The following is a 26,819-nucleotide window of genomic DNA, read 5'->3' on the forward strand; positions in this document are numbered from 1 at the left end:
CTCTTGTTTTTCATCTGAACAAACTTCAACAATTTTTGGTAAATTTTTTCCACCCCTTCCCCATTTTCTAGTCTTTCCTCTATCTCTCTCTCTTTGCCCAGTATCCGACTAATTCCCACCTCTTATGTTCCCCCCTTGTTTTCAATTTACTTTCTTGTCCCGTTTAAACTCTCAGCTCTCCTTTCTCTTTTCTCCCCTTTTTTTTACCGACACCTTATCTTCCCCCTCTTTTGCCTTTTCTTTCGGCCCCACCCTGTCTCTCCAACCTTTTCTCTACCTCTGACTACCCCCTCAACCCCTCTCCTTCTCTCTCTCTCTCACTATCTACATCCCTTCATTCAATAATACAAATGCAATTTCATTTTAAATCTCAATCATCAGATAAGCTACAATTATCAGGGGCCGCGGAACTGGGGGGGGGGGGGGGTTGAGCCGCCCCCCCCCCCCCACTTTTTTCTAAAACCGTGTACAAAAACGTAAAAATGACCATGTGATTTTTAGCATGGTCAGCCCCCCCCCCCCCCCCACTTTGAAAACCATTCCACGGCCCCTGATTATGTCTACATTAGGAAGCAAATAAAATGATAACCTCATCTGTTCATCTATGTTTAAAAAAGAACGTATATTTTTCATGTACAATACATCGACTCGCTAAAAATATTTACACAAATTGCATTTGGTATAGATAAATAATTATAAGGTTGAAATGGCTTATGGATGTTCTAAAAATGCCAAATAAATTGTAAATATTGGAATTTCTGGATGAACTACAAGTATTTCTTTACACAACTAACTTTACATTAAAGTTGAATTAAGAAGGGGGTGAGTTTCCATAAATATAGGTTCTACAAACAATATATAGTATATATAAGTTGTTCAAACAGATAGCATGTCACAAAAATCCTCTGCCTTCTCGATATTTTGCTTTGAAAGTCAATGAAATTAGCCACCTGTCAGAGCCCGAGAGACGAGTGTACAGAAAAGCCACTCGGAGTGTGACGTCACCGGGGGGAATTTAGTATAAGAGGTGCCTGAATGTCATACAGAAATGCTATGCAGAGAGAGAAAGATATTTTACAATTTTTTTTCAAAGCAACTCAAATCAAACAAATAGGACTGATATGTACAAATCTTTACTTTCCCTGTATAAAAAACAGTATGAATAACCATCATGAACTCTTCAATCATGATGTAAGATAGCAAACAGTGAGTTATTGAATGATATTTTCACTATTTCTCATTTATTTTCACGATGTTCAATCAAGTGAATAGCTGGAAAGTAATTCCGGCGGCTAGCTCAGCTCTCGCTCAGCGCGCGCTGAACGCAACTAGTACACACAACACCCGGTACGTACAGTACAGGCATTGAGTGTACTGTTATGGTCTGGTATGTCGACTTAGTTCATGGCCGTGCCGCGATCCCCTGGCGTTTTTTCTTCTTTTCTTTTGTCTTTGACTCCACTTTTATATCCTCTGGATCATTTCCACTCATAGCTCATTCCACAGAACAATCTTGAACCAAACGTATTATTCTTTCTCGGCCTTCTGAGTTGTTTTCTATATTTAATTACGCTAGGGGTCACCGTCACACATACAAACGCAATTCGCAAGTGAGTTGAAGACAGAGACATATCTATGGTTGAAGACAACAAGAAAGGTATGCGGTACGGTAGCTCGACAGCTAGCTGCGCCGGAGCGGGCGTCCGGTCGGCACAAAGCAATTCCGCAACCAACTGTGTTTTTTTGCAAGAGCCGCGTCACGCGCGGATAAATATGTCATAATAACACGTCTGCTACGTTATCGACTGGTGAGAAGATCTCTATCAAATTTCATATTATTCACCTTGAAATTATTCCTTTAGGGTCTATGGTATCATTCTGAGGGAATTTACATATTTGGAATAATAGTACGGCCACAAATATTTTAATCATTACCTCTTTGCAAGTTCTATGGCTCGCAGATACAACTTCAACTGCAGTTATTCCATATGAAGGCGTACGTGCATAGTACACAAAGCGGCACTGCCTTGTTTACTAAAATACCCCCCGGTGACGTCACACTCAAAGAACACCCGTCTCGGTAGGCATTGCAGGAGCGAACTCAGGGAAAATGGGTAGGGATAAATCGTTCAAATTCACTATTTTGAAAAAAGAAAATGGGGGGTCGAATCACCTCTTAGTGTTTGGGGGGTTGTAAGGTTGCTATTAATGTAAATATCTCAATATTTGGAATCGTCTTCTTAATTCAACTTTAAAGACCATTTGGGGTATTTTTACAATATTTGCACATATTTCAGTTCAATTATCTTGACAGTATTCTGGAATGTCGTTACATTTTCAGGAGAAACATACTGACTCTATGTATTTAATGATATTTCAAAAGCTGCAATATTTTTATTGTGAGTAAATGAGGTCATATCAGTAGCTTATGTCAGTTTATAGCTGGGTTTTCACATTTTTTTATTTTTCAAACAAAGGGCTGTGGAATGGATACCAGAAAATATCTTATTATAACTATCAAACCAAAAGAAATTAAAAGGAACTACTTCAAAACATCATATGAATAATTGAATATGAAAATATTGTTTCGCACAACTCATATGCTTGTTATTTTAATTGAGGTCAAATATACAAATGGTTTAATAATAATAGACAGATGGACTGATTGCTAATAAACAGGACTGGTGTCAAATGGAATTACCCTAATTCTATTTTCTGTTAAAAGTGAAGAACGGGGTCCTTAAATTTTTATTTGATAAGGCACAGAAAATATTAGGCCTGTTTGGTATTGGCAGAAGTAATTTCATACATTATGGGCAAGATTTAAATGAACTTTCATGCTACAAACTGTCTACATAGTGAGTGCAAATGGTTCCAACCAAATTAAAATTATTGTTCATGATTTTTAATGTAACGCCAATATCATGTGTGATATTGACGACTTCCATTGCTTACATCATCTTTATAAGGAACCAGATTCCAAAGTAATTATTTTACAAATCACCTCCTACTTCTGTTGCGTCAAACATTATAAAATGCAACATTTATAACATTGCATGTAATGACCTGCTCCAATACTTTTGTATTTTCTTTTATGACAGCATATAATGTTTATACCATCAACTAAAAAACGATATTTGCTGATGTCATAAATCGGGACAGAAATGTATATAAGGTGCAGAGGATTTGATTTCTCAACATGACTGCAATAACCTCAAATATTTTCAGACATTTTAGAGCATGTATTTAGCTTTTGTAATAGATTAGTTATGTGATGTATACTGAAGTATCATTGAACATTATAATAGAAAAGCGTTGTAGTCATTGACTGATTTTACCCACTGGACTTTAAATATGTCATTTTTCGGCCATTAGGATTTGAATTCAAATCTACCTCCCTCTCTTGTTTTATTTTTATTCAAAATAGCCTTGTCCTCGCTTTACATATTTATCAATTGGATTAAATTGGATAATAGGAAGCTATTATTATCCTGAAATTTTAAACCCATTCCATGCTTGATAGTGTTTTATATAAACAATGCAAAATAATGCAGATATTCTATTTTGACTCAGCACCCGGTCTAATTAAACTATGAGGTAAAATCAGCAAATTTAACCATGAAAACACATTTTAGTTTATATCCTTTACACCACAACCGTTTTGAGGCATAAGCATTAATATAATCAAGTACTGAGATGGAATAGTCAGGGGTATGAGTGGTCACAAATAAAAAGATCTGAAAAAAGCTGAAGAGTGTTGAAAAAGTCTGAAATAGAAAGAGCTCCCATAGTCTTTGTACAGAGGAAAGCCAAAAATAAGCTGAAAATAAGAACCAAAAAAAATCTGAAATCAGCTGTAACTCTGAACTGTCACACCCCTAAATAGTGACATGCAATTTTTATCAAGTTTTAACCCACTTCATAAACTGACCAAGCCATGGTCCTTTGAGAACATTACAGACTGTCATAAGAACAAGAAATAAGAGACAGAAAATTTCATGAAGGTCCCACATACAGGGGGTCGAACGTACATATTTTATGGAATTGCCCCAAAACTAAATAGGCTTTAAACATGGAGAGATTCATTTCTATGCACTTACATGTAGGATATCTCCCATAGTGTTTCGAAGAGTTTTATCATGAATAGCTTTCATTTAATTTTGATATCAAATAATTCCTCTTCCAAATGAACAGTTGCCTCTACCAGTTACTGATTACAATGTCACGATTATGAGTAATGTTTGCATTGCAACATAGCAGTTGGAAGCAATTGGTCTTTTGAAATATCACATCACCACTGACAAAGCCAATAAGCCTCATTTGTCAAATAGTAAAAAAAAAGCATATTCAAATCAACACATGATATAAACGGCAAATTTCAATTAATCATGATTCATGTTGATCTCTCAAAGGTAAAATTTTTGTTGAACTCAAGAAAGAGCGTTTCTCTGAATCAGATCCAAGGCAAGGACAATTCTTTCTCTTAAAATTCAGTTTATCAAATCAGCTGCTAATGCAGTCCTGACCCTTAAGGTCACTGAGGTCAAAGGTTGAAATCCAGATTGACACTTTGACCTTGGTTGACATGGACGACATGTGTCTGTTGACCTTTGCCTTTTCCCCACCCTCCTGCTGTCACAGCGTAGGTACCAGGCTGGACTTGGATGTGAACATCTTCAGATCGCTGTAGCTGCAGAAAAAAAATGAAAAGAAACAGACAACACAGTTTACATTCTCCATCATGAATGTCTAATTTCCATGGAATGTTGCAAGCAGCTATTATACACTGATTGGAAACTAGCCAGTAAGTTCCGATTCTGTCTACTGGCTTTTCTCTGTCTGAACAGTGTAACAAATGATTCAATGGTTTTACTGTGAGAATACCCACACTACATTACTATCCATCAAAACCTGTAATTTCCGGCGCACACTACAAGATCCGATATGATGCAATTATTAACAGGTCACAATTTGCATTATAAATGTGAAAGTTCCAAGAAGTAAATTATTTTATTTGAAGTCTGGCATAATGCTAGAAAAAATAAAATCAGAATTTCAAATAATTGCCATGCATTAATGTCACTATCATGAATGAATGCAGCAATGGATGAGTATATACATTTACCTGTTGGATAAATGATGACTCTATTTCAACAATGTTCATGGCCTACAGTAAATTGACCAATTGCTAGATTCATTCCAATAATGATGTTGTGATAATGTACAACTTCATATTATGACAGTATGGACTCCAAGAAATAACTTATTATACAAATAATGCACGAAAGCGTGTGCATACAGGGCCAAATAATGAACGATGTGCGAGAAGAAGCAATGGATATACCGCACCGAGGTCCGCAGGACCGAGTGCGGTGTATGCATTTTGGTGAGTCAGGCACAGAGTTCATTATTTAAGTCCTCTATGCACAAGAATGAGTGCATTGTTCGTTTTATACAACCCCCCCCCCATGTTACTGAGTTGCCCCAAATGCTGTATTTGATCTAAATTCTAGATGATTCCAGACCTCGTACTATCCTGCACTCTAACGTCAGAGTGCAGGATAGTACATTTGGTGTGACGACCGAGTGCAGGATAGTGCATTTTAGATGCCATAGTGCAATTCGCTGAATATCGTGTGATCCGATTTGGACCAATCAGTTTACAGAACATTCCTAACCCTAACGTAAAACCCTAATTCAACCCAAACCCTTACCCTATATCTTAAACGAAATAAAGCCCGAAAGAATTGTCGCCAGAGAAAATGTTGTGTCCCCAAGCAATCATGTATTAATGCATGGGTCGAGGATAGATGTAAAGAATTTTGCAAATGGAAGGAGGGATAAGGACATTTGCTGTGAGAGCAAATCCTGCACCCTTCCAGCAGAGATGAAACCAGAGTTAATTCATCGGACTACTGACAGGCTGACGTGACAAACATTTTGTTAACTGCCAATAATTGCAAATAATTAGTGATAAAATAAATCCTTCGCAACCCGTAAAGTGTTTCAAAGAAACTTGAAAGTGAAGGAGCAAAGCGACCAAGCTCGTCATTGGGGGGCATTTTGCATGAAGGATTTTATGAAAAATCTCTCAGTAAAAAAAAATGTAAGTTTTCAAAACGCTTTGTAAATTGTAACCAAAAAGATTTTCTTACCGGATGTGGCATTTTTCTGGGCTCTGTGTATCTCGGAGCATGGAATCTCCCACAATGCCGTTTGTCTAGTGCATTCTGGGAAGAAGCTGGAATACTGGAGTAGTACCTCTGCAAAAAAAAAGATAAAACCAAGTTATGGTAGTCTTATACGACAGGATTAATAATAAAACAAATGGTGCACTTTGATGTGGAAAGGATTAACCCTGAAATGCACAAAATGAGTCCCCTGCTGAATACCATTGATAGAACAGATTTTTATTTAAAATGTTATGGTTACCAGTTGGGACACATTTTCAAAACAAAAAACAAATATTTTTTCTTGAATACACAACGTGTTATTATTGTGAAATTATTTGAAATACGTCATACTTTATAGATATCTCAAGACATTTGGGCCAAATTTTTGCATTTAATATTCTAATCATTTGTAATTTGTTTGTGGATTTTTTCCTAACTTAAGATGGTGTTCATAAAACTCTGCCCCAACCCCTGGTCAATGAATGGGATAGCTTACATTCCCTACACTTTCATTCCTAAAGTAAGGAGTATCTTTTAAAATGGGCTTTATGAAACACTACTCTGTTCATTGGGACTGATGAATTACTTCGCACTTTCGTTATTAAAATAACTTTTAACTACTAGTTTACAAAAGGCTAATGAAACTTACTCTACACTTTTGTCCATAAGTTTAGAATTGCCTTTTAGATTTAGATTTTATTTCCGTTCAACAATTTTTTCAAAATATAATCAAAGTAACAATACATATTCAATATAATCGATAATACAGACAAATCAAAGAAATTTCGTATCAAATGTTGAATATAAATTAAACAAAACTACAATTTGTTGCAGTAATTTTATCAATGAAAAGAAACAAGAAATGAACGGAGGGACTTGCCAAGAAAAGCAAAAGCTTGTAGAGAAGGCAAGCCCCTAAACTTAGTTTCCATACTAATTATAAACAAACTATATATACAACTCTATACAAAAATCGAGACGGACACAGAAGACAAACTTAAAACAAGTAATCCACAAATATCAAAATAAAACGAATAAGCGACAACAAAAATAAGAGAAAGTAATTCAAATAATAATAATTACAGTGGTAACACACCAAAAAAGTACTTCAGCCAATTAGTATTGCAAATTTTTCATCATAACATGTTTTTTGAAACAGACCCCTGGTCAATTGGAGAGATGACTTACTCTGCATTGTCTGCTACTGGTTGTCATATACTGTAGGATGCTACCGAAGGCCTCATCTATGGTGGTGTACGCCAGGGCATCCTGCATATGAATCCAATATCGAATGAAAAAGAGAAAATAGAACAAAGGGACTGGGAAGGTTTCACAAAGAGCTGAGTGTGACTTTATAGAGACCTCAAATTAGACCTTCTCAAGAATAGTGTAAGAATACAATGGTAAAATTATAACAGGTCAAACAGCATTATGCACAACTGTGGACCCTTTCTTGAGAGCGAAATCAACATCAATGAAAATTTGGAGTACACCATTCCACCATTCACGACAAGGATGGGTCACCAGTCTTATAAAAGGTGGTGCGTAACTTATGAACAGCTTTATGAAAACTGCCCCCAAGATCTATTCAATACACAGAATAAATACAAAACAAAGTAAAAGAATATAATCTGAGCTTCAAACTTTCATGGAGAATTTACTGAGGAAAAAGGGAGACCTGTCTCACTTAAACAATATCCAATGAAAGAAATCAATGTATGAAGCAGGGAAATGTTGAAAATCAGCATCTTTTCACTCGATTATCAGCTATTTTTCATTAAGTCTCCCTGACAATGGACCCTACCCGATGGAATGCCCACACGTAGGCTGAACTGACCTGGATGGGAGGAGTTCCGTGTTCTCTAGGTTCAGGCCATGAGATCTCTCTCCTTCTAGCTCTCTCTAGGACCTGCTGCCCTTGGTGGTTTGCTCTGCACAGCGTACAAGTCATCCAGTCTTCAGGGTGCTAGGAAAAAGTCAATTCCAGCCATAAAGGGAAATAATATTTTATGTACCAATAGTACACATTGAGGAATAAGAAATTAATGTAATATCAAACTGAAAAGAGAGGGGAAATACTATGAAAGTATGGGAACACTCATCATAGAGGGCATTAGTAAGAATTATACAAGATACATTAGGAGCAGTTCTAACACACAAGATGCATAGCCAAGAGCATTAAACCAGGGTTCCCAGCTTTTCAATAAAAAAAATATTCCTTGATTTTGCCATGATGAAGTTTAGAAATTCTCCATGAGGTGATAATTATTTAAACCCATTCCCAGTTTTGCATGTTTTCTAAGTTGTTCCAGTGAATTACATGTATTTTCAGTATAAAAACAATGTCAAACTAATTAGATCTAGTACCATCATAACCAGTCATTCAATGGATCTTTTTTTGAAATGCAACAATATATAACAGAGTCTAACTGACTACCGTGCTTTCGACTTTTGGGCTGATTTAAATTCCCTGATTTTTCCCTCATTTGAGGTATTTCTTATCGAATTCCCTGATTTGGAGAATTGTCAGACAGGCAGAAAGAACATTTGTCATGGTATCCTCAAACATACAGAACATAACACTTACTTTTTTGGCTATTTATTGCATGAATTTTGTGAAAATACAAAGCCATGACATTTTACAATGTATCTGGATCTGCGTAAGTGCCCGGGCATCGGATCCCCCCCCCCCCCCCCCCCTCCTACGAAAGCATCTACAAAAACTCAACAGCATTTTAAAAAAAAGTTGAAATGGTTAGATCTAGGCCTTTAGCAGTACTCACCGAGTGGTTCATTTTGAGATTGCTGAGCTAAGATGACTGGCTCTTTCATGAGATGTCACAACTCATCAACTGTATCAAAATGAAAGTATAGAAGAAATATTGATTTTATTAGAAAATACAAAGTCTCTTTGTTTTACAGCACGCATATCGAGATATGCGTGCTGTAGCTATAGCGAAAGACAAAGAAATCAGATTCAAGATAGCGACGTAAACCATTCGTGATCGCAGCGCATGCGATGTTTTGAAATTGGCCGTGAATAATACGTGTAAGGTAAAAGATACTGGCCCAAAGTCAATCATCTTTTTCGTTATATTTTTACGATTATCATGATTGCCATCCCACCTTTGTGACTCGGTATATCCGAAATGGTTCACGGTCCCGATGTTCGGGTAGGTGGAGCGGAGTGTAGCGGTAGTGAAGTGGAGTGGAGCTTGCACGAACATCGCCCGAGGTAGGATGGATGGGACGCAATATCCCTGGCTCCGTTGAGAGTAAGCATACATGTACGTTAGTGAATGATCTTTACTCTCTAGGATCCTCTTGGCTACCCCATCCTACAAGTTACTGTTGCTTTAGTGTTTGGACATGTCTAACAGGTATGGCAAGTTCCCCCAAGTCTGCGCAGTCACCCATGTCTGCGCACACGCGTATCTGCGCGATTATAGTAAAAGAAGATATGCAACGAACACAAACTTTACACATGCAACACATAGACAGATTTCATTAAAATTCCGACTCAAACTTATGGAAAAGTAAAGAATTTGGGGCATTTCATGTGACGGCCTCAAAATGCAGCATTTCTCATCAAAATACCTGAACCGTGTGCAAAGTGAATGGGTGCGCAGACATGAGGTACCATTTTTTTTCAATCTGAAAATGACTGCCCGAGGTTTTTTCCAAGAAAATCCTATAGTATATATATTAGGCTATATTTCTTTCAAATTTCTGAGATATTTGGTAGACTTACTCATAACAATATAAGTAACATTATTTACTGAAAGATTTTGTGAAATAAAAGGAAATTCATGTAAAATCTTAACTAAAAAAGTTAGGTGCACAGACTTGGGGACCACCATCATACGCCATAGCACTCATTCAATGAACAAGGGGCCTGTTGCACGACGAGATGAGCGATACGTAGGAACGTCCTAGGACCATTCTTCCGAGATAGGAAGATTGGCGACAAATCAGCGCTTTCCGTTACACGAAGGCAATTTTGTCTTCCAAGTCCGCGACATCGTTTGATATCGATAGTATCGGAAAAATATTTAGTCTTCATCGTCACCTGAACCTTTTATTTCGGAATGACGACTTTTCATAAAATCATATATTTCAATAAAAGGAGATCAAACAATGTTTTATTTATTACTGATTGTAGAATCGATGTATGGAGCTTACTTTATGAGGGTGAAGCGGGGGCTGGTTATAAGATGAAATGGTAATAAGCCAATCTCCACTTACCAACTTTATGCGTGTAGAGATCCGACAGACAATCCTCTAATATAACAAAGTGTTCCAATTATTGCACAATCCCAATGACACAGAATCACACAAGATTATATCACAAAAAATAACTTGGCTAGCTCAAGCGGTATTTGGATTTTCTCTTAGTGAAAATGACGGAGAAAAAAAGGGTAGTACGCAAACTAGAAATGATATGCTGTGGAAGATGCAATGGATGAATTTGCTCCAAGTGAGATGATGGAATCCACAAAATGTATCAAGTATTTGACGACGTTCTCAAAACACGTGTTTACTAAAGTAGAAAACTTTGAGAAGTGTGTTCAGAAAAGAAAGTAGTAGTTTTCATCCCAAATGTGATGTAGGATGTAAACAAAGAGAGAGGGGAGAGAGAGGTACCAATTCAGAGAATTTATAGTGAGTCACAGGTGAGTGTGCTGTGTGAGGGTCATTATTGACCACTTGTTGGCATGTTTATTGCTATTAAAGGAGTGGAAGTAACTGGTATCCAAGGGTAATGTCCTCTCGAAGATGATGAGTAATAGAAGGCAAAGTTGAGAAATGAAAAAGGATGAAATTTGGAAAATACTACAAGGTAAAAAGAGAAAATACTTTCAAGATTCACAAACATAACTGGATAAAATCGAAATTTTCATTATTTCCCTTATTTAGAACACTGTGTCCATTTAGAGACACCTTTCATTGATATTTCAACGAAAGAGACCCTTGTCCGACCTAAAAATTGATTTAACTAAGTAATTTCGACATTTTATTAGTTCAATATTCTGTATTTTTATAGAATACTTATATATAATGATAAATTTGCAAATTATGCGTTAATATGTTATTTGTTGAGGTAAAAATAGGGTTTGAATGGAGTAAACAAAATCAACAGTGTCTGATTGTATGAGACTAAAAAGGAAAATATGAGAGGCTGCGTGTGAAAAATCTAATTCATTTATTTTATTTGTCAGATATAACGCAAGAAATACAAATGTGAGTGTTTAGAGTATAAACATACCTCAGTTGCATGATGAGTAACCGAAAGCAAAATATGAAAATTGCTGCAAACATGTGGATAAAGTTAAGTAGTGCTTTGCAATAATAATTAAAACAAAGAAAAGGGTGTGCAATCCGCAATGGAAAAAATACTATTTACAGAAATAATGATAAAAATTACAACAATCAATAAACGTTGGTCATATCTAAAGTTGATCACTTAATTTATGGAAGTTCATATAAGATAGAATATAAAAAATATATATGTTCAACATTTCAAAGTTAAGGAGTAGGCCTATAGAGACTTCATTATTGCTTTAACATGACATAGGGGCTGAACCGCTGAAAGGGGCCTACCCTACGATTAAAAACGCGCCTCTTCCTATACTGTATGGTATGGACTTTCCATAATCTTTTCTTTAATGAACTTATCTTCATATGGATTCATAAGCTATAGGCCTAATCTGTATCTTAAATTCAATTAGCTATTTTGTTACTGCAGATTTTTTGTTTTGTTTCACTGTTAATTCACATATCTCAAGTTAGCCCAAATCCAACAATTAATTTTCATTGATTAAAACTAGCACAAAAAATAATTATAATGAAAATGAAATCAAAATAAATAAATGATTTAGCATGTTTAACATCTTAATTTTGTATTTTTTTTATTTTTTGCTGAACGTTATAAACACGTTTTTTACCTTATATAATTTCTTTTAAGAAATTTGTTTTCATGTTGTTTAATTATCTATAAATGATGAGAAAACATGAGGGGTTAGAGAGATAGTGCCGCCCATTTCAATATTTCAAGTTTGATTTTTTTTTTTATAAAAAAGGGGTGCATGGGGATAGGACGGAGGGAGAATAAAAGAAAATATTTGGGCCTACATTACCCCCGGACATAATAATACTAGGGTGTCTGAAGCCACACTGAAAAGTGTCAGCATAAAACAGGCTGATTTAGGGGAAAATATGGCACATTTTTTGGGGGAAGTTCAGGCATCTAGAAAAATGTGATCTGAATTGATTATTAACTTGTGATTGGCATGTATGGAAAGAGAAAATTCAGGGGCTTCTTTTGACAGTAAGGACAAGTTTATATGATCATTTTAAATAAGGATTTAGAGATAAATTGCAAACCCTTATTTTTGTGTGTGTTGACATTGCCATTTCTTCATGCGTTTTCTATGGGAAAATGAAATTTCTGTTTTGCACATTTTTTTTCACTTTGTCGCAATTTTTCATTGTGATCTGGTTTCCAAATCTTTATAAAAATCATACCATCAGATAGAGCATAAAAAATCCTATTGGAATCTTTGTGGGCAAGTTTTTGGCATTAATAATAAATTTATAACAGCTCTCGGAATCTAAAAATTTGGATAAATTTGTGTGTGTCCATTTCTTAACTACACAGTCTATGGCAGAGAAATGCTGAAAATTGACCTAATTTCATTCTTCTTTTTTGCAGCCAATAATTTGATTTTTTTTTTAAATGTAACATTTCTGTCAGTCTGAAGGTCATTTCTCTTCAAATTCACAAAGAAAATGTGATATTTTCTTGAAATAAGAAAAATAATTTTTTTCTCCAGACACCCTAATAATACCCCGTGCAAAAAGACGACCTGAAATTGATGACATATAGCCCCCATATAAAAATAACTTGGCGCCATCCCAGATAAAATGTATCAGACTCAGAGTGCAACCCCAAATTTTTTTTAAGGTGATAGTACATGTATGTCAGTGTGGCTTGCCGTAAACGCATTTTCTCTCAATGCCGACGGTGGCGGGCGCCACTCTAGGCGACACCCCAATACTTACCCGTGCTAATATTATAAACTGGGACTCCACTCACGCGCATTTGGGCCGCCCTAGCTTAGAACTAAGCAATATTATCTAGAAATTGTTACATTGTAGTCATTAAATATGTTCTATTAAATAAATTGATAATGTTTAATCGGTACTCACCGGTTCTTTTGTTGCATTTTCAGACCATTTCTCACAATTCTTCGTAAATATTTGCGGCAAATTTTGTCGCCATAGACAGCTTAGCATCCATCTTTATTGATAAATGGAGCGCCCTTTACGATAGTTGTTAATGCCGCGGAGAAATCGTTAGGCATTTTGGCCTGTGTTCAAGGCGTTCTTTCTGTTTTATTTTTTATATTGAAGATTGTGCATTTGATGAATAGCGCCGTCTACGTCAGGTATGAGATCGAGTGTATAAATACACTCTTCCAAAATAATTATGATTCCGACCTGGCGCTGTTTAACTTCAATCTCTTTCACCTAAGTACCAATGAGGTCCAACATTACATGTATGGACCTCATAGGCGACATCAGTAGTATTTTTGGTTAGAAATCTCTGAGAACAGGATATTTATATATTATATCACAAGTACAAGCTATATTCCTTTCTCTTATTTAAATTATAATTTTATAGTGTAAATGCATCGTTAGCAACAACAAAAAATGAAAGAAATGAAGGGGAACTTACATTTTCACGGCTTTTTCCTGATTTTCTGGGCAGCTGCTCTTCTCTTCTGACTCGCGATCGAAGCTGATATGAAGATCACGTGATTCGCGTTCTCGTCAGCTGATCGGTTGGTTCTTCTTTTCGTCAGACGTTAATAATATATATTTTATAATGCTAGCATTCATCGCTAATTTAGGTGAAAGAGATTGAAGTTAAACAGCGCCAGGTCGGAATCATAATTATTTTGGAAGAGTTTATTTATACACTCGATCTCATACCTGACGTAGACGGCGCTATTCAACAAATGCACAATCTTCAATATAAAAAATAAAGCAGAAAGAACGCCTTGAACACAGGCCAAAATGCCTAACGATTTCTCCGCGGCATTAACAACTATCGTAAAGGGCGCTCCATTTATCAATAAAGATGGATGCTAAGCTGTCTATGGCGACAAAATTTGCCGCAAATATTTACGAAGAATTGTGAGAAATGGTCTGAAAATGCAACAAAAGAACCGGTGAGTATGGTAAGACCACCACATATCGACCACCTCTTTTGAAACCGACCACCTTGCGCGCGTTAAAATTATTGCGTATTACAAACGATACGCGCGGGAGAGTAGGCGCAGTGTCCATAGAAACGGTAAGAATCGATTTTACGAGAAAAAAAGAAGCAACAAACAGTAAAGATTTAGTAGAATTAATCAAAATTGTATTGACCAAACCCAAAACCCGCTGAAAAACCAAGAAATCCGATAGGAAACGGCTTTAGAACAAATATCCGTCGTCAATCGTCGAATCATGCGTCGGAGCTCGCAGTGGAAGTAGTGAGGCGATCATTTAGCATGTTGACGTCATAGAACTGATTTGAAAGAGTAAAAATATTTCGCCACCGCGACAAGAATCGGCCGTAAACTTAGTGTACCGCGGGTGGTCGGTTTCAAAAGACGGGTGCAAATGAGCAAATGGAAAATCGTCGCATTCGTTGATCGTCGATATATACGCAAATTGAATCGGAGTCGCCGAGCGAAACATGGGAATCTGATCTGCTCAATTTTCTGCACAAATGAGACGAAAACTGGGTAAAATTGATGAATATTTTCGCAGATATGATAATGATGCTTAGAAGATTAGGTGGTCGATAAGGGGTAGTTCCAACCATACCGATTAAACATTATCAATTTATTTAATAGAACATATTTAATGACTACAATGTAACAATTTCTAGATAATATTGCTTAGTTCTAAGCTAGGGCGGCCCAAATGCGCGTGAGTGGAGTCCCAGTTTATTAGCACGGGTAAGTATTGGGGTGTCGCCTAGAGTGGCGGGCGCTGCATGCAAAGAAGATCATGCCTACGTAGGACATGTCTGGAGGTGTCTTTCCAAGGACCATTCTTCGTATCGCCCAAATCGGCTTTGTGAAACAGTTGAGCGATATCTCGTTCTTACATAGAATGGTTCTACGAAAGACCCTTTCATGCAACACTAAACAGGCCCCAGGTATACGCGCCATGGCATATTATTATTGATAGACAGACCACCGTGACAACGTTTGCTTCGTATGGGACTGTAATTCAAAATTTCGATTGTTTTCATCGTAGAAAATCAAAATGTCATCTAGTTTCTACACAAGGGGTCCCAATTTAAACAAGCTAAGACATAACTTATTATGATTCTCACATTACCTATCATAATATTTTCCTCATTATCTTCGGAAATTTTACACAATTTTCTTACCTGAGCATGCAAGCCTCGGTCGTCCTGAATTTTGTTTTTGTTTACGTTTCTCAGTACGCGTTCGCGCGGCGCGCGCGGATACATATACCCGGCCGGATATCCGCTTCATTCTGAGCGCTGACGTGTCGTGAATGACCGTGACCACTGAAATGGAAATTCGCCGTGGATAGAATGACCCCCGAAACAAACTTTTTTAAAGTCAAACTCTCGAAAAAGAACATTTGAATGAATAGAAAGAATGGGGGCGCCCTCGTCTTTCAAACTCAGGGGGGTGAAACTCCGCTTCTGCATCCGGTCAGAATTGAAGAAAATTTTGGAGGGTCAAAAGTGCACACTGCTCCCATTTTTCGTATACAAGCCTATGGACACCGCCACTGTTTTGGTACACCAGCGAAATGAAGGCGTGGTCACGGAACGTCCTTCGCGCATAGCGTAAAAATATGTAAATTAGTATTTTGTCACTTATAATTAGCATAATGCGCGACCTGATTAATAATCGTTAATGGTGTCTGTCAGTGATTACATCATGTCAGATCATTCGTTTTTTTCCTCCTCAGAGTTTTATTATTCATCTATTTTAATGATCTATTTGTTATTGCTTGTTACGATTATTACTGCATCTTTGCTTTGTTTTAGCTGCAAATGGCCAGGATCTTTGCTAAAAAATATTACAGAGGAGGTTCCCAAAGAAAATGTTGCCATATACGATGACATCTCTTTAAGTTTCTGGAGCCCTTTTTTCTTTTTATTGCAGAAAACGAAATGAACCTCTTTTCATAATATAAACAAAGATAATAACAAATCAAATTCTTTTCCATAATTGTAGTCTCCAATATAAGTCCTATTATGAATAGCAGTCCTCGGAGCACTTAATTTTAAATGGCGACTTCTATGTCAATCATCAATAATCATGACCTAGGTATATACCATATTTTAGGGGGGAGGGGGTTCTCAAAATTAAATAGGCAAGAGAGCAAACCGATCGTAGGCTATTTCTTTTTTATTTTCAACTGAAAATGAATCTGGTGTAATTTTCATTTGGAAAGAAAAAATACATTTTATATGCAGGTTTCAAAAATTTGGAGAAATAATTTGCCCCCCCCCCCCGTCATGAACAGTAAGGTCTTATAATTGCTTCTTTCAAAACAAACTGAACTTTCACCCCCCCCCCATCTCTCTCTCTTTCTGTCTGTCTCTCTCTCAGAAACTGACATAACTATATGCATACAAGCAAATAATCTCCTGTCATTTTACTTTCTTTCCCACTCTTATCCTTATTTTTCTTGAATGATATTTTAATTGACTGCTGTTTGATCTCATGTAACAGTGGTATCATCACATTTCAGTACAGTGCAACATCTTGTGCCATTTGTGCATAACAGCTCAGAAGCAATACATCATCACAATTAATTGATAAATGAAAATTACCAAGATCAAAAAATTCAATTCAAAATTAACATGTTTATTAAGGAATCCATTTTCTAAAACATTGACATTAACATAAAAATAATAATTAGCATCTACCAAGCATTAAATTGTATTTTAAAAAATGAAGGCAATGCATAGCTAAAAAGGGCTGTTACTGGGTAAGGGTAGTATGGGGTGGGTATATAAATGTACAAAAATAGGATTAAGTACATTTTTCTACATTGTACAATGTTTGTTAAAATTTCATTCAAAGGATCTCGATGAGCCTATAGTTAATATTCCATAAAAGAGCATAAAAACCTTTGATATTCGTTTATTTTCTTCCACAAAAGTTTATCACTCAAAAAAATTGGTAAATTCCTTTCAAATTTGCTGACAAGAAATAGTCTTCTGATGTGAGAGCACTCCTCATAAGGGGGGGGGGGGGGTGGGACACAATGCCAGAATCCTAAAGAGTGCCTTCCCCAATCAATACATTAGCGAATCATTAACAAAATTTGATTTGTCTACTGTCACTGTGCTTAGAATTCAATCTATTTTTGAAATATAGTCTATTTATATATTATTGCAGTGGTAGCCCATTTCACATTTTTTTAAAATGAAGATAACAATAAATGCAACTTAATAACCCTACATAATTTATGAAGACTTGCAGTGGCGTTCCGTGGGTCACGGCATCGGGGGGGGCATCAGCAAAAATTTTGAGACCGTTTCATATCTCTTCTTGGCACTTATGTTGTGATACCAGTACTTAAACAGCTTAGGAAGTGGGAAACCTGCATGGTAAAAAAGAGAAAAGAACATAATAAGCTGTAAATTATTTTTACTCATCTAGTCCAGTTTAGTAAAAAAAAGATGTAAACTCTATTTTATATCTTCAGTGATAAAACAAGTTTAGCACATGCAGTCACTTTCGTCCCACATCCAGATAAATTCATATATCAATATAACTATCTACAGTATGTTTTGAAAATAAAGAGTGAAAATTAATTCAAATATTTATCAGAATTTTGTGATAACTGTTAATATCTTGGGTTTTTTATGCAAATGCATGTATAGACAGGAGATATGGATAATTAGTATGCAGTGTTAGAAATGGAAATACTGCTGAATCTGAATTCAAACAAATATTAACTCACAATGGAACTTTAACATTACATGATATCGCATCATGTTTCAGCACAATTGGCCATAGCCCACCCCCTCCCAAAAAAGGGGAAATATTCATTTTTTTTTTTTTTTTTTTTTTTGGGGGGGGGGTGATGAGCTTAGATACAGCCTGTATATTATCAAAACAGTAAGCATACCTTGCAATTTTTCCATTCAGATATCCTGTTCCTCATTAGATTGTAACTAACACTTGCTGATCGGCATGGTTCTCAATTTTGTACTTCTGACTAGGTGTGAACTGCTAAGAACTTGGTCCCACTGGATCTGCAATTGACAATTTAAATTTGAGAGTTTTAGAGATAATAAAATTACTCTTCTTAAACAATATTTTTGAAATTTCCAGCTGCCCATATCCCAGGTCTATGAATGAATATTCCAAACTAGAACAAAAAAGTTATCTGGACCCGAAACTTCATTCTCTATCACATAGAGGCATAGGCCTACCTCACTCTGTTTATAAAAGTAAAATGATTCCAACCACATATTTCTACAGCTGTATATAGCTGAATCTGGTCTATGCTGGGCCTGTATAACTTCAGAATCACATCACATTTGAATGAAGTAAACACTAAGAACGTTTTCAAATTACCACCCCAGGCCGGACCCAGGGTATCCTGTTCAAATAGACTTGATTTAGGTCTAGGGTAGGCTACGCCATTTCATTCAAATCTAAGACTAAGACAAGTAACACTTAACATAACAGACATTAATGCCAAGTCAATCGTATTTCAACACTGATTATTCTAAAGTAAAGCGTTCCTGAATAAAAGAAACTGCTGAGAATTCATATGAAGATGAAATAGAGGGGACGGACTAGGCCTAAACTTCAACTTTCAAGCTTGAAGTTTGGGCCTAGTTTGGGCCTAGTCCGTCCCCGCGCTATTTTCATACCCCATGACTACATCGACAATCTCGCTCGGCTAGCACCGGCGATATCAAAGGCCGGATCCCGCTCTGACCATATCCCTACATTGACCTAAATTTGAATAGGCCTAAAATCGACAGTTTGTCGTTACTAAAAAACAGGAGGTCGGAAACAAGTCCACATCTACCCCTGATAATTGTCTAATCACAATAAAACTGAAATAAATGTTTACTTTGGACCTACATGAAGCATTCCGATGAATGTCTAGATCTACGACAAACTGTAGACCCCTAGCCTAGTCCTAGTTATAGTATTTTTGAGAAACTCAATGATCACACTTATTTGGAAGTCAGGCAAAAGAAATATTGAAATTGAGGTTTACATAGTGCGTAATACAGGATGAGCCCCGAACCCCGGCAAACACATTACAATTTGCAAGTGAGATCAAAACATGAAAATGAGCGTAACTTACTTTTATTCCTATGGAATGTCATTAGAATAGTATTGATGTTCCCTCCAAGATTTTCCGCTCCAATGAAGTTCACTCAGAAACCATGATTTCGAACATCAATTCTATAAACAGATAATTAGTCTAGCTATTTCGTTTCAGAAACTTCAAATTCGCAGAGTCCAAAAGAACGACACTTCGCACAGATATCGTAGGGAATTGTGGGACGGAAAAAAATGTTTAATGCATGAGAACATGAATAAAACATTAGCGTTTAATCCAATCATACAAGTGCATTATGCGTATTTTGACGTTATTCTCATGAATAAAACATTGACCCTCCAAAATCATCCTTCAAATTGTCCGCCGGCAGCCATGTTGGCTATGTACAAAACCTATGGGAAATAAAAACGCGCGGAAAGAGTTCCCTCTCTAGCTCCCTTCGGGAGCTTATACGTAAGATCGTATCTCTGTGTTCAAACTGAGGGACGTGGAATTAATGACCATGGTGTGTTTTCCTTCAGCAAGAAATTTATCGACAGCGTATTGGGGCTAGCTAGGGGGGCCGCGGCCCCCGGGTAGACGATAAAGGGGGCGCCAAAAAGAGGAAGAAAAGAGGGAAAGAAAAGGGGAGAAAAAAGGGAGGGAAAGAATAAGAGAGAAGAAAAAAGAAGAGGAAAAGAGGGGCGCCGAATTGATGTTTAGCCTATATAGGTATGGGCGCCGAATTGATGTTCGACAAGGGGGGGGGGCGAATTGTTGCCCTACCTGGGGCGCCAAATCGGGTCCACGTAGGGCTGCGCCGAATTGATGGTCGACATGCATGGGGGGGGGGGGCGCCAAACTCATGTTTGCTCGCATCAAATCCTTAGTTATATAGATGCCCATATCCTTTTCATCACCACCAATAGTGCTTAAATTATCATGTCCAAATTTTAGGTCACAATATCAAAACTTTTCATCTCGCTCTTATAGCGCCATGGACCTGGGAAGCGGGTGTGCTGAAGCACCCCAAGGTTTTCCCATTAGGGGATGCTGCCTGTATTTTTTTCCATAGGCAGCACCCCCTGGAATTCTGGTTGGTGTTTCACATACGAGAAATGTATGGAAAATGACCAACATCTTGTGCTTATACCCATTTTTGGCTTATCAAATTTCTTGGCACCAAAATGACCTTCATTTTGTAGTGAAACATTGTTTTGCTTGTCGGATCATGGGACCCGGGACTCCCTATTGGCGGAGCAAAAAAAAGGGGGGAGGCATTTAAGAAAAAGAAGGGAAAAGAGAGGATGAGTGAATAAAATAAGGTGAGGGGACGACTTACGCTTGGAAAATAAAATAAAAAACCTTTCATGTCATTATATAAAGCTTTCGCTTGCGCTTCACCTTTGCATTGCATGTTTGATGAGATGGCCTGCATGAGATTCTTCCTCAATAGGCTGATATGGAGCTTAAAATATCAAGTTTTGAAGTAAATATACAAAACTTATTTTAGCTCCGACATCGGGCTTTAATTATTTTGTTTGATTTATAAATTGATTTTCAAAAAGTGCTCTGTAAAATGTCCGTTTTATTGTTTTAGTGTCAACGTTTTCAGCTCGCGCTGCGCGCTCGCGTTATTTTATTTGTCAGGTACCTATTCTCTTCGTGTATTCCATAAAGTTCTCAAACTATACCTTAATTTTCAGGTTTGATTGTCAAAACCTAGAATCAGTCAGCGCTGCGCACTTGCATTTTGATTGGTGAGTAATGTATACCTCGATAATTTCCTCTATAATAATAAGCAATTCTAAAACAAACTACTTAAAATCCTATTTTCATGACATCGCCATTTGCGCTCTTATTAATTTGTTAAAAATGAATACCCATGCATCCTATTCATAATTACAAAAGTGCTTAAAATGTCCAGTTTTCAGGAATTAATTTCAACAAATTTCTAGCTGCCATTATGCTTATTAGATTAACATTAACATTTTCATGAATTCCTGATAATTAAATAATCCTTTTCTTTGTCATATGGAATATCTCGCGCTTAGGAAGAGGAGTAAACGAAAGTCATCATTTTCATATGATGACAAAAAGTCCTTAGAATGTCCAGACCCCGAGGTCAAAATTAAAAATATCAGCATGTGCTTCGCGCTCACATACTTTATTAGGAGCGATCTATAGTATCCACTTTACAATTCTCCTACACAGTGCTTGAATTAGTGCTTAAATTTACACTTTTTCAGATAGGAATATTTTCAGCTCACGCTTCGCGATCACATTATGATTTATGATAAAAATATATAATCGGAATGCCCAGATACTAGACATAAATATCTTAAACACGCACGCATTTTTTATTGAGATACGCAGGTTGTTCAATACATGCTTAAGTTGTCCAGTTTCAGACTAAAATATTTTGCTCGCGCTTCGCGCTCACATTATTGATTTAGGATATCCAATTACCCATTATTTTCATGATTTACAAAGCATGAATAGTGTGACCCGTTTTAGGTCTAAATCTCTTTCCTTTTTCCGCTCACGCTTCGCGCTCGCATTGTTTAATTATATGCCCTTTATGCCTATCCTGCCCATGATTACAGAATAGTGAGTAGAACAATCATCACCATAATATGTGGATGAAAATTATATGGCATTATATGTTGAAACTCAATGAATACATGTGCTGATTGGGAGTCAAATGTCATCGTTAAAAGATTATATTTTGCCTGTGAGACTGCATTTTGCTTTCCTTCATGACAATTTATAAATACTCCAAAGGACAGGCGAGAACACGTTTACCAAGCTACATTTCGAAAGATTCGAATGAAGTCTTTATGTTAAGCAGTCATGCTCTATACATCTTGATATTTCTTTTCCATATCATATGTGTTAAATGTGATAAACATGCATATAAAGATTTTCTGATGGAACAGGTTGCTGAGGTTAGTTTATACATAGGTTCCAAACAATTGTCTCCAATATTTTTTCATGGATACATTTGCTCATTGCAGTTAGTATGGTTACATGTAAGTCAGGATCAATATTATATCCAATTGTGGCTATTACAAGCGGCAACAACAGACATATCTCAATACTATCTCTTTAATTTATACTTCCAAACAATATTGATTCATGATGTTAAATGTATTATTTCAAAGGAATGGATAGTAATACATGTACTCTAATTATTCATTTATACCTGGAATACAGTAGCTTAGTACAAATTTACTTTACAAGTCAGGTTTCAGAAGGTCAATGTTTTGTTCAATATTTGGAGTTAAAAGCAAGGAAGATTGAGAAATCTCACATCTGCCATTTCAGATATTTTTTAAAGTCATGGTTCCAAGTAATGTTGATATTACTCTTTCAGAGTCAGGGTTCAAAATCTCAATGTCATATTCTATGCTCGGAATCAGAAACAAATATAATGGAGGAGTTTCAAAATTACTTTTCAAGGCTTTCATTGAAGTCATGCCTTCAAGCATGCCTTCAAGCAATATTCAAAGTTTTTCTTCAAAATGTGAATTTTTTATATTTTGAAAGGATTGAGAGTAACCTTTTATTAGAAAATGTATACTTAAAAAGGTATGCTTGTGAAATTACAACCAGAACAATATATTTTTCTAAGTTGTACGGAAATTTTTAAGTGAACATTTTGACTCTAGGAATAACCATACACTTTTCTGTACACAACCATGTTCTAGTATTTACAATTGGAATACGTGTATCCCTACATTATGTGATGAAGTTTAGCTGTAGCCATTTCCAATGCACTGGTGACAAATGCCTGCCTAGGTTGTTGAACATTAAAGCTGCCTTTGTTATGCAAAGTCCTTGTGAAATTGACATTCTGAAATATTTGGAACCGCGAAACATCTGTGTTAACATGCCTTGCTCCCTTACTCAATTCAAAATGAATCAAATGAATTATCCAACCACTCTCTTTTATGATAGATTTTGTATGGGTGTCTTCATAATGTTGTTGTCATTTGTTGACTGTAGCTATTTACGAGTGATTCTATGACTGTGAAAGTATTATCTTTTAACTGCCGTGGACTAGGAAATGCTACGAAACGAAGAGACATCCTTGCATATATAAAATCTAGAGGAGCACAGATATATTGTTTACAAGATACTCATTTTGTTCCTGAAATATGTCTTTCAGTGAAGAGGGAGTGGTTGGGTAAATGTTATTTTTCCTGTAACAATTCTCGCTCGAGAGGAGTAGCTGTTATGTTTGACAAAAATTTTGTTGTAGAAGTAAAAAAGGAAAAAATAGATGAGAAAGGTAATTTTATTATACTGAGTCTTTGTATTGGAACGTTGCAAGTAACATTGATTTCATTATATGGTCCAAATGACGATACTCCTGGTTTTTTTGATGATCTAAAAAGATATACCATTGAGTTTGATGACCCGCACATAATAATTTGTGGGGATTGGAATCTGGTGCAAGATTTTGATCTGGATACTTTAAATTACATTAGATTGAACAACAAAGAAGCAAGGAAGAAGGTGATAGAATTGAAAAATGATTTGGATTTGGTAGACGTTTGGCGTGAACATAATGTAGGGATTCGAAGTTATACATGGAGACAGCCTACTCCATTAAAACAGAGTAGGCTTGATTATTTTTTGGTTTCCTCAGATCTCTTTTCTTTAATCACAAAAACAAAACATTTGTTTGGATATAAATCTGATCATTCTATAATCAGCTTAGAATTTGAATTAGATAAGTACCAAAAATGTTTTACTTATTGGAAATTTAACAATGTTTTGTTGAAAGATGAGGAATATGTGGACGTTATTAAAAGAAAGATAAGAGAAGTAGTATTACAATATGCAGACGAAGAATCTATACAAGCAGTGGCGTACCTAGGATTTTCCACAGGGGGGGCAAAACCGTCCGCCAAAAAATTTGACAAGCAAAAAAAAAAAAAAAAAAAAAAAAAGGTCTTCGATCAGAAATAAAGGATTTCGCACCAGAAAAAATTGACAAGCAAAAAAAAAAAAAAAAAAAAAAAAAAAAAAAAAAAAAAAAAAAGGTCTTCAAGCTCGTCGGGGGGGGGGGGGGGGGTTTGGCAAAAAAGGTTTTTCAAGCCCGTCAGGGGGGGCAAAGATACGTTTTTGCATGGGTTGTGACTCGTCAGGGGGGGCAGAGTGCCCCCCCTGCCCCCCCCCCCCCGTAGGTACGCTAGTGTATACAAGGTAAAGAATATGAAGAGATGAGAAAGGAAGATATTTTGTTTTCTATCAATGAACAGTTGTTTTTTTATACTCTTCTCATGGAGTTGAGAAGTTCTACTATTCTATATTCGGTGAGAAGAAAAAGAGAGAATAAGGAAGAAAAAATCAAGATTGAGAAGGAAATTTTTAGATTAGAAACCAATATGATATCAGAGGAAAGAACTTCAACTATTGAAAAGATACGTATTTTGAAAGAACAATTAGAAAGCATTATTGAAAATGAGCAGCAAAATTCGATTAAGTATAACAGGATACAAGAAATGCAATTTGGAGAAAAGCCTTCCAAATATTTTTTGAATTTAGAAAAACAGAGATCAGTGGAAAAGACAATTATAAGATTTGATCGATAAAAACAACTGTTTAATTGATCAACAAGAAGATATTTACAAGAAGTATATCTTTATTTTAAGGATTTGCATACATTTCAACCAGTATCAGAGGCTGAAAGATTGTTTGCTATGATTCCTTTGAATAAAGTAAGGATATTTACACCACGAGAAAGTGAGGTTTTAGAAGGGGATATACGTTATTCAGAAATACTTGATGCAGTTAAACAGATTAAAATTGGTAAATCGCCCGGTCAAGACGGCTTTACAGCAGAATTTTTTAAGTATTTTATTAATGATATAGGAATTTATTTGTGGCGAAGTGTCAAAAATGCTTATTTGACTGGTGAATTATCTCCTTCACAAAACTTAGGTCTTATAACTTTAATTCCTAAAGGTAATAAGCCCCGTCATTTTATTAAAAATTGGAGACCGATATCTCTTCTTAATGTTGTATACAACATTTTATCTACATGTCTTGCAAATAGGTTACGAAAGGTATTATCAGTAGTCATTCACACAGATCAGAAAGGATTTTTACCTGGTCGTTTTATTGGGGAAAATATTAGAATAATATACGATATCATTGCTTTAGCGGAAAAGCAAAATTTACCTTGTACTTTAATGCTATTAGATTTCGAAAAGGCGTTCGATAGTATTTCCCATGAATTCATTCAAAGGGTTCTTTCGTTTTTTGGGGTGGGTCCGTCATTTCAGAGATGGGTGGATGTCTTGCACAGTAATGCTTACTCAAGCGTTATTGTTAATTCTCAATTGTCACACAGATTTAATATCCAAAGAGGCTGTAAACAAGGGGATCCAATTTCTCCTTACCTTTTCATTATGTGTGTGGAAATTCTTGCATTGTGGATAAGAAATTCAAACCAGTTTGAGGGAATCAGCGTAAACAAAAGAGAATTCAAAATACTTCAATATGCCGATGATACGGCTTTATTCATTTCTGGCTCAAATAAGTCTTTTCAAAAAGTGTTGGAGATGATTTCTTTTTTTACTCAATTTACTGGACTTAAACTCAATTCACAAAAGACGCAAATTATTTTTTGGGGTAACCTGAAAAAGACAAGTTTAGACATTGAATTAGAAGTAAACTTGATAAAGGATACTTATTTTCGCTATCTTGGTACAGATTTTCATGTGAATATTAACAAGATCCCAGATTTCAATTACGATAGGATTTTTGATAAATTGAAAAGACAGATGATTTCATGGTCGAAGAGAAATATTACACCTTTGGGTAGAATTACAGTGGCTAAATCCCTTTTATTGCCTCAATTCAATCACCTTTTTCTTTCAATCCCCAGTCCATCGGCTCAACTAATGAAAAATATTAAAGTTAAATTTTTTTCAATTTGTATGGAATGGAAAACCAGACAAAATTAGTAGGGAATAAATACTTGGTTCATACGAAGAAGGGGGATTGAAAATGATAGATATAGATTGTTTTAACAAAGCATTAAAATTGACATGGTTGAGAAGAATTATATTGAGAAAATGTGATGACGTAGAAAGTCTATTAGGATTCTCTTTAGGACAGCCTTTCCATCTGTTTTATGGAGATGAATATTTTTATAACATATCGGAAAAGATTAGTAATCCATTTTGGAAAGAGTTTTTTGCCATGCTATTTTCGATATTTCAAAAATCTGAAAATATCAATTGGCTAGCGCAACCTTTATGGAAAAATAGTAAAATACAAATA

At 36.0% G+C, this 26,819-nt stretch overlaps 1 protein-coding gene and 1 long non-coding RNA gene across 3 annotated transcripts; both read right to left on the bottom strand.

Annotated features, from left to right (window-relative positions):
- Positions 1-603: 603 nt before the first annotated feature.
- Positions 604-15,743, bottom strand: LOC129282838 (A-kinase-interacting protein 1-like). 2 transcript variants are annotated; one of them, XM_064114813.1, is made up of 6 exons: positions 15,628-15,743; positions 8,957-9,025; positions 8,011-8,139; positions 7,362-7,442; positions 6,156-6,263; positions 604-4,690 (listed from the first exon to the last, which is right to left on the bottom strand). In XM_064114813.1, the coding sequence occupies exons 2-6, from the start codon at positions 8,966-8,968 to the stop codon at positions 4,544-4,546; spliced, it is 477 nt and encodes a 158-aa protein (XP_063970883.1). In that variant the 5' UTR covers positions 8,969-9,025; positions 15,628-15,743; the 3' UTR covers positions 604-4,543. The 2 variants fall into 2 exon arrangements, with proteins under 2 accessions (XP_063970883.1, XP_063970884.1); XM_064114814.1 differs by lacking the exon at positions 15,628-15,743 and adding an exon at positions 10,419-10,739.
- Positions 15,744-17,746: 2,003 nt separating this feature from the next.
- LOC135157852 (uncharacterized) lies at positions 17,747-19,806 on the bottom strand. Its single transcript, XR_010296778.1, has 3 exons — positions 19,563-19,806; positions 18,363-18,489; positions 17,747-17,831 (listed from the first exon to the last, which is right to left on the bottom strand). It is a non-coding gene; the product is annotated as an uncharacterized LOC135157852 (long non-coding RNA).
- Between the last annotated feature and the right edge of the window lie 7,013 nt (positions 19,807-26,819).

This window comes from Lytechinus pictus, unplaced genomic scaffold (genome assembly GCF_037042905.1).
Source record: "Lytechinus pictus isolate F3 Inbred unplaced genomic scaffold, Lp3.0 scaffold_20, whole genome shotgun sequence".
Taxonomy (NCBI): Eukaryota; Metazoa; Echinodermata; class Echinoidea; order Temnopleuroida; family Toxopneustidae; genus Lytechinus; species Lytechinus pictus.